Below are 9,868 nucleotides of genomic sequence, written 5' to 3' on the forward strand. Positions count from 1 at the left end.
GGTGTCGGGCCTCCCCCCCCCCCCCCCCCCTTGTGAGCTCCTGCTTTCTTCTAGGGGTTTTTTTTGTGTTGTGCTTCGTTTGTCCGTTTGGATTCCCAGAGACCCGAGGCTCGGCTCTCACGCTGTCCCCCTGGGCAAGCTAACAAAGCCCCTTTTCTCCTGGCGCAGAGAAAAGGCTTCGCAGCCTCTTGTGTGGCACTTTCCATGGGAACGGGGGAGCCGAAGCCGGCCGTGTCCAGGTCAGGTTGCCTAGAGATGAGGGCCATGAAGCCAGGGGGGCCGCAGCCCGGCGAGGTGCCCGCCTGACAAGCCAAGCCGCTGAGTGACGGCTCTTGTACAGCACTTGAGGACAAGGAGCTGCCAAGAGAGCTGGAGGCGGCGCGAAGTCCTGCGGAGAAAAACGAGGGCTGGCGGGGGGGACACATGGAGGCAGAGGGGATGAACCTGTGCTGCCAGTGGTGACCGGCTCCGGTCTTCCCTGGCTGACCTGGCCGCTCTATCTGGGAAGCTTTGGGACACCCTGGGCTCCCCCAAACTTGGCATCAAGTTGGTTTTTTTTCGCCTGCGGAGTGCAGGATTGGTGCCATGGGGCTCCTCTCCCTTGCTTCCCTGCCTCGGGGAAGTTGTGCAGTTCCTGCATCACCTCCTTGCCTGGTCCTGTGGTTTCTGCCCCAGGAGGGTGGTTTGGTGACAGTGGGGTGCTGCCTCTGCTCAAACGTCTCTCTTGGTCTGAGTCAGGCCCGTCTCTGCTCATCCTGTCCCTCTCTCACTCCTGTTTCACTAGTGGTGCTCAGGCACATGTGCTGCCTCAGCGACACGGGGAAGTTCCTACCCAAGGGCTGAGAATCCCCCATGCCCCATGGCACGTCTTTCCTTCCCCTGATCCTCTTCTTGCATCAAACCCCGACCTCCCTCTCGGCTCTTCATTAGCCAGGCAGCTCTCAGGGCGGGAGGGATGCAGGGACTGGTGAGAAGGGGTTAAATCTAGCAGGTAGCTCCAGGCTGGACCCTGGCAGATAGGGAGGAATAGCTATTGTGTCCTTCCTTGGCTGCTCTTTGTTCTGCCCACAATAGTCCCTGTTTCCTGCCCTCTGTCCCCTCCAAGACACTGTGAAGGGCACCCCCTTCTCCTTCCTGCTTCTCTCTGCGCAGGGAGAGCAGATCCCTATTCGATTTGAAATCTGCTCCTTGGCTTGCACAATCCAGGCTGGACAAGCTGCTGTTGAAGGAGAGTTATGGGTTTTCCCCTCCTTGCTTTGGGGAGAGTTTCCAGCTGTCTCGGTATCCTTAGGATGCTGGAGTGTAGTCTGGGGAAACTTTGCACTTGAAAGAAAAGAGAAGGGGGAGGAAAAATGGCCATTAGGCAGAAATCCTGGACAGGAGTGAGTCCAAACCCACCGCTTTCCTGCTGAGTCGGGTGATTTGCAGTAGCAGAGTTGCATAAGAAACGTCCCCCGTCCGCAGGGCACCCCAAAGGCGTCCGGGTGGCTCGGCGCACGCCGCGGTGCCCGTGAGGGGTCTGGGCTGGGCTGCCATCCCACCAGCGTGGGATCTGCTGGCTTCCTCCAGCTCGGCGCAATAATTGCAGGCTTTGAAAAAATTCCTGCTCTCGGGGCAGAGGGAATGGGTTTGCCTTCTGAAGAGCACGCTCCTCCGATGGTGGCTCCCAAATTTCTCTAGCACCTTGGCCAGGGTCCCCATCCTTGGGGTGGCTGCGGTGGATGGCGCTGGCACTGGTGTCCCACCTGGGCTCCCACCAGAGCGGTTGAGACTGGGTTAGGCTGCTCATCCCAAAACAGCTCCCCAGTGCAGCCGGCTTCCCCCAGCCCTGGGCTGTGCGCCAGGGCCTGCTGAGCACTGCTGAACTCAGCTCATGTGTGAGGGTCCCTCCCTGCTGTCCCCCCACCCCCCCCCGGGGCAGCCTGTGTGGTTTTTGGGGGTGGGGGCCCCTTAATTGCCTGCCCCAAATGATGCCGCTGTCCTTGTCCATAAAAGCCCCGGAGCCGGTGAGCGGCGCGCGTGGAGCGCCAGGCGGGAGGGTGGGGGACCCTCACCGCACAATGAGCTCATTGTTTGCAAGGAGGTTATTAAAAAATTATAGCATTTAAAATTACAGTGGAGGATTCTTCCTCTTGACGAAAGAAGCGGGGGGACGAAGGGCCTGCGGCCTGGCAAGCCCCTTCCCCGCCTCTGTGGGTCCCAGCCCTGGGACCCCTGTGCCAGCACAGACCCCCCCCACTCCAGTCCTGGGGAAAGCCACCGCCACGCAGGAGTGGGGACACTGCCATCACGCTGCTCCCACCCCGTTGAAGCAGGGTGGGGATTTTCCCTCCTAACCCTCGCAGGCTGGAGGGAAAACATCTGCTGCAGGGGACAAAAAGCCGGGGAAGGGACCTGCTCCGGCAGCACCCTCGCCTCCCCACAGAGCCCCCTGCCCAGCTGGAGGCTCAGCCCCCCCCCCCCAGCACCTCTTGGCTGCCTCCCTGTACCCAAGCAGGGTGGCTGCATCCCCCTTGTCCTTGGGTTGAAAGGGGGTGCAGCCCCCCCACCCCCGGGTGCTGCGTAGGTGGGTGCCGGGGTGCTCCATCCTCTCCCAGCACAGGGAAATGAGACGTGGTGCGGGGGCAGGATTTGTGCACTGCAGGGTCACTGGGGTGCCAGTTCCCCTTTTTGGCGGGTATGCTGCTGGGGAAGGTGGAGACGGTGGTGGGCATGGGGTCTGCTGAGCATGTGTCACCCTGGAGAGTTGGCCGGACCGCTGGGCTGGGCAGTGCAGAGGGTGGCAGGATGACCCCTGGGGTGGTCCTGTGGCTGGTGGGACGCCTTGCACAGCACCCAGCGACCCATGAGCTCGGTTGGTGGAGGGGGAAATGAGTCACCGCGAAAGGAGAAACGAAGGGGAAGGCAAGAAAAAAAAAAAAAAGAAATCGGCCCTCCCCAAGGGTGAGGAGGACATGGGGGGGCTGCAGGCAGCTGCCTGGCTCCTTGCAGGCAGTTGGGGGGGGCTGACCCCATCCCGGCCATAGGGACCCCGGGTGCCTCTCGGTCCCGTACGCAGAGGCCGCGCATTGTACTGGCCCTATGAAGCAGTGGCAGCTATTGTTTGGGAGGGATTTGGCATCCTGTGTTTCTTGAAGCTGCAGTTTTGAGAACAATGAGGTTTCCTGCAAGGGCTGGGGGGGGGCAGCAGGCCTTTCCTCTCCTGCACCCCGCAGGAAAAGTTACTGCGGGGGGGGCCCAGGAGGTCCTGGCACCCCTCAGTGCCACGGCTGGCACAGGGGCCAAGTGGGAGAAAGGTGGAGAGGGGTTGGGTGTAAGGGCTTTGGGTGCTTTCTGCCTGGGAGAGGGGTTGGGGCTGGAGATGGCGGCTTGGTAGGTGACAGCTTGGGGATGTTGGCTTCAGTGTCCCATCCCACTTGCTCCACTGTATGTCCAGCACCCCACACTGGGGATGCCAAAGGCTGATCTGTGGTTTTTCCTTTGTCACGCGGACACGGTGTTTTCTTGTCCCCCTCTTTTCCTGGTCTGTCCCCTCCCAGGCTCACCTGGCATCTCTGCTCCTCTCCCTTGCAGCCCCAGGCAAAGGGGCTGTGTAGGAAGGGTGCAGCTCCCCTCCAAGAAATGCAGACAAATGAATTAAAAAATAAAGGCTTTTTTTTTTTTTTTAGTTTTAATAGAATGTCGTGGTGGGGCTAGGAGGGAGACTGGGAACCTGTGAGGCCCCGATAGCCCCTATGATGTGACTTGCAGGGCTGTGTGCCCCTGTCCTGGTCCCCAAAGTGCCACCTGGTCCACCCACACCAGGAAAATTATGGGGATGTATGTGGGAAGAGGCTGGAGGGAAGATGCCTCCTTAGGACTCGCCTGCCTTTCGGTACGGGCGAGTAATAAACAATTGTCCCTGTGGTCTATTTATAGTGGCTGAGCTGGAGGATTAGTTGTAGGGTTATTTTTGGAGCAGCTGAAGGCAGTTGCTGGATGGCGTTTCTGTGCTAATCAAGCAAACATTTTCTGTCTCGCCTGTGCGGAGGCTGTGTCCCCCGTCCCCCTCCAGCAGGGCTGGAGCCTGGGAGGGATGTACCGGGGCACCACGTGTCTTGGGGTGGATGAGAAAGGGGCTTGTGATGGGATTGTCTTGGGCATCCTTAGATGGTCTCCCGCTGCCCTGGTTCAGCTCGTAGCCCCAGCAGCTGGGCACCTGGGGGAAATGGGGACCAGCAGCGAGGCGCTGGCTGGACCCTGTGTTGGTTGGGGGTGACATCCTCCTCCTCCGTGCACAGCGCTGACCCTGTCCCATCCCAGCAGTGATGCGTCCCCGGGGCCGCAACGGCCACAGGTATCCTTGGCCTGGCAGCTGATGAGCTAAGGTCCCCGTCCCCCAGCTGTCCCCTCCTCATCAGCGGGTCCCCCATCCCTTAAACTTTTGCTCAAAGCCTTCCTGACCCCTTAGTGGGGGCTGACCTCTGTCCCTCCCCAAAAGCCAGGCTGCACAGCAGGCTGTGCATTTGTGAGAACTTGCCTTCCCACCTCCTCCATCCTTTTTTTTTTTTTCCTTTTTCTTTTCTCCCCAAGGAGAAAAGCCCCAAAGGTCACTTGTAGCCCCGTCCCCAGGAACGCGCCCTCCTCCCCTCCCATTCAGCCTCCCAGCAGATCTGGGCTCTCCCCACCAGCCTCCCAGCTTGGGACCTGAGCAAACACAGGCCGGCCGGGTTAACCAGTGCAGCTGTATGCTAATGACCACCGCTGCCCGCTTAACTCTCCTCCGCTGAGTAAAGTCAACCCCACTATTGTACCCACCTCCTCAAACAAACCACAAAACCCCAGCGCGTTCCCGGGGCCGGCCGGCTGCGGGGTGGCACCCAATTTCCAGCTCACTTGTAATTCATCATCCCCAGTGCTCAGGCTCCATCATCGTCCATCCCCCCCACCCCACCGCCTCCTGCCTTCCTTCCCCCCCCCCCAGCCCTTTTGTCTTTCTTCCTTTGCCCTTTTGTGCACGTCTGGTTTTTAATAGCGCTTGGCAGCTGGTTGTGGTTTCTCTCCTCCAGCTTTGTTTGCTGCCCGCTGATTGATGGCAATGCCTTTCCCACCCCCTGCTCTCTCCTCCTGCTTCTCATCCTTCCCCAAATCCCAGGCCAACAGCAGCCCCCCCCCGATCCTCCTACCCGGGCAGCATATGCCAGGAATTAGCTGTGTAAATAGAGGAGTGCAGCCAGGCGGGCAGCTCGGGTGCTTGGGGTGGAGGTGGGATGCTGCCTGGCACCGTGGGGACCATGCTGGGGTGGGCAGCGAGGGACCATCCCCTCCTCGGGGCTGGCGAGAGCCACCCACCAGCACCCACTCAGCCACCCCATAGGATAGGGGATAAGGAGCAGAGAGGAGCTGGGGGGGTGTTTTGCAAGTGGCCGGGGACGGTGAAGTGCTGTTGACACAGGTGGGGATGTGGCTGGCAGCCGGCGTCGTGGGCAAACACACCTGCCTGGGCAAGGGAGAGCTGCCGGGCGGCTGCTTCGGCATCCCCGGCCGCGTCGGCTAAAGTCTGAAGTCCCGGCGCAGATCAAGCTGCGTTCTGCACCAGCTCCCTGTCACCTGCTCCTCTCCGCCTCGTGCTGGGGACGGCCCCTTGCGGCGCCCCAAATCCCCCAGCCTGCTGCTGCTTCACGGAAAAGGCGAGAGGATGGGGATGCTCAGGGCGGGGGGGCTGGGGTTTGCACCTCGGTGAGACACGACGGTGCGTGCCGTGTCCAGCCGGGACGGCTTGGCACCCTCCTTGGTCTGAAGCTGAGCGTGTTGCGGGGATGCCCGGCGTCTCCGGTGCCGCTTTGGGTTTTGGCGAGGGGGAAGAAGTCACCGCCGGCATCCCGGAGAGGCTGATCCCTGGTGCTGCCGAGGGGTGCCGTGTCGCATCCAGAGCCCCGTGGCCTCAGCCCCTTGGTCCTCAAACGTGCCTCGTCTTCTCTTTCAGACCTTCATCTTCACAGATGGGGAGGATGAAGAGCTGAAGAAGCAAGCACGTGAGTCTGTGGCCCTTGTCCCTTTGCGTGCGTGAGCCAGCCAGGTCCCCTGAGGAGCCCCGGCCTGGGGAGCATGGCTGGCGTGGAGCCTACTGTGGGAACTCTGAAAAAAAATGGCTAAAATGCCACTGGTTAGACACTAATCTCAGGAGCCCTAGCCATAGGGACCTGGGCTGAGAATGAGGCAACTCATTTCACTGATTGTGCCTAAAGCACCCTCTGCCCAGGAGCCCCATCTGGGGACGGGTTTCCTTCCCAGTCAGCCCAGCCCATCTCCTGCATGATGCTGCTGGGGAGCACGCTAATGGAGTGGGTACCTTTGCACCAGTTTTTTTCCTGGGGCAAGGTGGGTTTGATGGGCAACGCGGCCAAGATTTCATGGGAGCATTTCCCTGGCAGCCCTTCCCTGGGCCCAGCGTGGCTGCTGCAGGAAAAGGCAGCGGGAACAGGATTTTGGCTACCATGTCCTGGAGAAGCCAGCTCTCAGACACCCCCTCGCTCCCAGGGTGGCTGGTACATCGTCCCGGGATGGGCAAGGTGATGTAGGGTGGCATCATGCGTGGCAAGTGATATATCACTCAACCCTGGTGCATCTGCTGCATCCGCATCCCTTGCTCATCCCTTCCCTTGTCTCACATGGACCCAAAAACCATTCACAAAAAAATTCATTCTTTGCCCAAAACGACGTGGCACGGAGGCCACCGAGCATCAGGGATATCCATGGGGTTTCAATCTCCCTGGCACGCCTGGGATGTGTGTGGTGAAGCGTCGCCATTCGAGCACGCGGGGAGGCGTTGGGATTCCCCGATGCAGGGCTTTGACCCCCGTCTTTTCCCACAGGGAACGTCATCAACACCAACTGCTCGGCTGCCCACAGCCGCCAGGCCCTGTCCTGCAAGATGGCCGTGGAGTACGACAAGTTCATCGAGTCCGGCAGAAAGTAAGCAGCGCCCGGGGCTGCCGCAGGGGACGGGGGACGGTGCAAGTGGAGGCCGTTCACGTTTTTTGGGGCCGTATCTCAGCGTGGGGTCTGGGGAGCTGCCCCGGCCCAATGTGACACTGCTGCCACTGCAGGTGGTTCTGCCACGTGGATGACGACAACTACGTGAACGTGCGGACGCTGGTGAAGCTGCTCTCCAGCTATCCCCACACGCAGGACATCTACATCGGGAAGCCCAGCCTGGACCGGCCCATCCAGGCTACGGAAAGGATCAGCGAGAACAAGATGGTGAGGTGGAGGGGGGGGTGGGGAGGGGGCGAGAGGTTGGGACTGGCTTAATTTGGGCTGGGATTTGCTCCCCGGTCGGCGGGAGGAGGTCTCACGGCCACTGCTTCCCCCTCTCTCGCAGCACCCTGTGCATTTCTGGTTTGCCACGGGCGGAGCGGGGTTTTGTATCAGCCGGGGGCTGGCACTGAAGATGAGCCCGTGGGCCAGGTAAGAGCGTTGGCGTTGCTCTCCCGTGGGGACTTGTCACGGGGCACAGAGCGGCGACATCTTTGGGGATGGACGTTGGACCGCGTCCCACCACCTTGCTCTCTTTGCCTTGCTGGGGGTGCCTGCAGGAGGCTTGGAAACAAGCTGGGAAGGACTTCGGTTCCCCCTAATTGACTTTTAATGAGAGCTGAGCCCCCACCGGCCAAGCCCAGACCCCGCAGGGTGCCCACATCCCCTGGGCTTTGCTCCTCTGCAGCCCCTCTCTGTCTCCCCGCAGCGGGGGCCACTTCATGAGCACCGCGGAGAAGATCCGCCTGCCCGATGACTGCACCATCGGCTACATCATCGAGTCCGTGCTGGGGGTGAAGCTCATCCGCAGCAACCTCTTCCACTCGCACCTGGAGAACCTCCACCAGGTGCCCAAGTCGGAGATCCACAAACAGGTATCCCCGTCCTGACGCCCTGGGGTGGATGGAGGGGTTGGGGGTGGACGGTACCGTCAGCCGGTTTCACGTTGGCACCTAAAAATTGGGCATCGCTGCTAGGAGATTGATTGACGTGTGACCAAAACGTCAGCGGAGGGCGAAAGCCCCGTCAGCTCATCCCTGTGGGGTGATACAGGCTGTGACTGGAGACTTTGGGAAACCGGGGGGAATTTTGCAGCCCCCCCCATGCCCCTGCTTGATCCTTGTGGCCATGTCGGCCGCTTGACCCCGCTCCGTGCTCCCCTCTCCAGGTGACACTAAGCTACGGCATGTTCGAAAACAAGCGCAACTCCATCCACATGAAGGGAGCCTTCTCCGTCGAGGAGGACCCATCCAGGTGAGATGAGGGGACCCTGTCCTGTGTCCCCCCCCCAAGCCGGGGTGCCGCGGGGCCGTCGCCACGCCACGCTCAGCATCGCTCCTCTCCTCCGCAGGTTTCGCTCCGTGCACTGCCTGCTGTACCCCGACACGCCGTGGTGCCCCGCCAACGTGGTTTACTAGGAGGCTCGTGTCCCCCTCCAACCTCGTCCCGAATTTCCCCGGTATCCGACGGGCGTGCGGGACCCGCGTGCGGGTTGTGTCGGTCCGGCCTCACCGCGAGGCAGACGGACGGACGGACGTCGTTGCTGTGGTATTGCACAGTGTGTGTGTGTGTGTGTACTGAAGGCTGCTGTGCGGCCCCCGTGTCCCCTGCCCTGCCTGCCCTGCCTGCCCGTGCCCGCTGCCTGCTCCGGCCAGGACGGTGGAGGGGGACGGGTCCTGAGCACTTAACCATGGGGCACCCCCGCGGTGCTGGCGGGCCCCACGCCATGCGTGGGGAGCGACCGCAGGCACTGCGGGCCTCTGCCTCCCCCGGGTTTGCTTCTCCTATTTTTTTTTTTTTTTTTTTTCCCCTTTCAAATGTTAAGGTTTTTTTGGTGTGTGCCTCCTCCGCTTCCCTTGCCTCGACCGCCCACCTCGCTCCCGTAACCCCTCACCCATCCCACCCTCCTCTCTCCCAGCCCCAAAATCTCAGCAGCGAAGCTCCGGCTCCCGATTCGGATGAAGAGTCACCAGCGAGTTTTGCTCCCTGGCTCGGCAGGCAGGCAGAGGGTGGGCAGGGGAAACCTCCCTGCTCCAGGGTGCTGCAAAGCTGCTGGGTGCTCAACAGCCGAAAATGGAGGGAGACGGTGGGGTGGGCTGCCAGCCGGCGTTGGCGTTAGCTCCGTTTCCCAGATCTCCCCCCGCCCCGTCTGGCTGAACTGTTGCTGGCAGCATCGATCTATGCACTATTTATAGAGACTAATGTAAAGACTTTCTATAAATACGGGGAGGGGGCTTTTCCGGAGCTGCCGGTGCGGTGTGGGCACCGTGTTTGGACAGGGTCTCCCTTCGGTTCTGCTTCCCCGCCTGCTCGCGGGCCGGCCGTGGGCTGGGTGGGTGCCCCCCCACACCACCATGGGACCAGAGCATCCTCCAACCCTGCGGATGCTGCTGGGGTGGCCGGAGAACCTGAGCAGTGCCCAGCTGGATGGGAACCTGCCATGGGCAGGTAGCGTTTCCCAGCCCGGCCATTGCTTTCTCCCTGCCGGGGAGGGATTTAGCCGGGGAAGGAGAAGAATCCTGCATCCCCCCCCACACAGCTGCCCTGCCTGCCGCTGCCAGCCCTGCACCCCTGGGGTAAATGGGCTGAGCCAGAGCTGAACGTTTCCAACCCGAAGCTGAGTGAAAATAGCCCATAATGGGTGCGTTGTAAATATGTTATTGCGCCAGTATTTTTTTTACTGTGCCTTTTTTTAAGAAGAAAACCACATTGAGAAATATGTAGATTTTAAAATGCTTTTTATACATTTTCGTGGATCAGAAAAAAAAAATCCCCAACCTTTGATAATCTGTTTAAGAAAGAAAAAAAAAAATTGCGATGTCTTGTAACTATCACTTACCTTAATTTATAT

The 9,868-nt window shown here is 60.5% G+C and overlaps 1 protein-coding gene across 2 annotated transcripts in view; it reads left to right on the forward strand.

Moving 5' to 3' along the window:
* LFNG (LFNG O-fucosylpeptide 3-beta-N-acetylglucosaminyltransferase) overlaps window positions 1-8,796 on the forward strand; it is a 10,483-nt gene extending 1,687 nt beyond the window's left edge. Inside the window, exons 2-8 of one of the 2 annotated variants that reach the window (XM_010570292.1) lie at window positions 5,966-6,014; window positions 6,855-6,954; window positions 7,089-7,242; window positions 7,364-7,449; window positions 7,727-7,892; window positions 8,186-8,271; window positions 8,369-8,796. In XM_010570292.1, the coding sequence (XP_010568594.1) occupies window positions 5,966-6,014; window positions 6,855-6,954; window positions 7,089-7,242; window positions 7,364-7,449; window positions 7,727-7,892; window positions 8,186-8,271; window positions 8,369-8,435 (708 nt within the window). In that variant the 3' untranslated portion in view covers window positions 8,436-8,796. Of the gene's footprint in view, window positions 1-5,965; window positions 6,015-6,849; window positions 6,955-7,088; window positions 7,243-7,363; window positions 7,450-7,726; window positions 7,893-8,185; window positions 8,272-8,368 lie in introns of both variants that reach the window. The other variant, XM_010570293.1, reaches the window with a different exon arrangement.
* Window positions 8,797-9,868: the final 1,072 nt, after the last annotated feature.

The sequence above is a fragment of the Haliaeetus leucocephalus genome, unplaced genomic scaffold, assembly GCF_000737465.1.
Source record: "Haliaeetus leucocephalus isolate CR32 unplaced genomic scaffold, Haliaeetus_leucocephalus-4.0 Scaffold295, whole genome shotgun sequence".
Classification (NCBI taxonomy): domain Eukaryota; kingdom Metazoa; phylum Chordata; class Aves; order Accipitriformes; family Accipitridae; genus Haliaeetus; species Haliaeetus leucocephalus.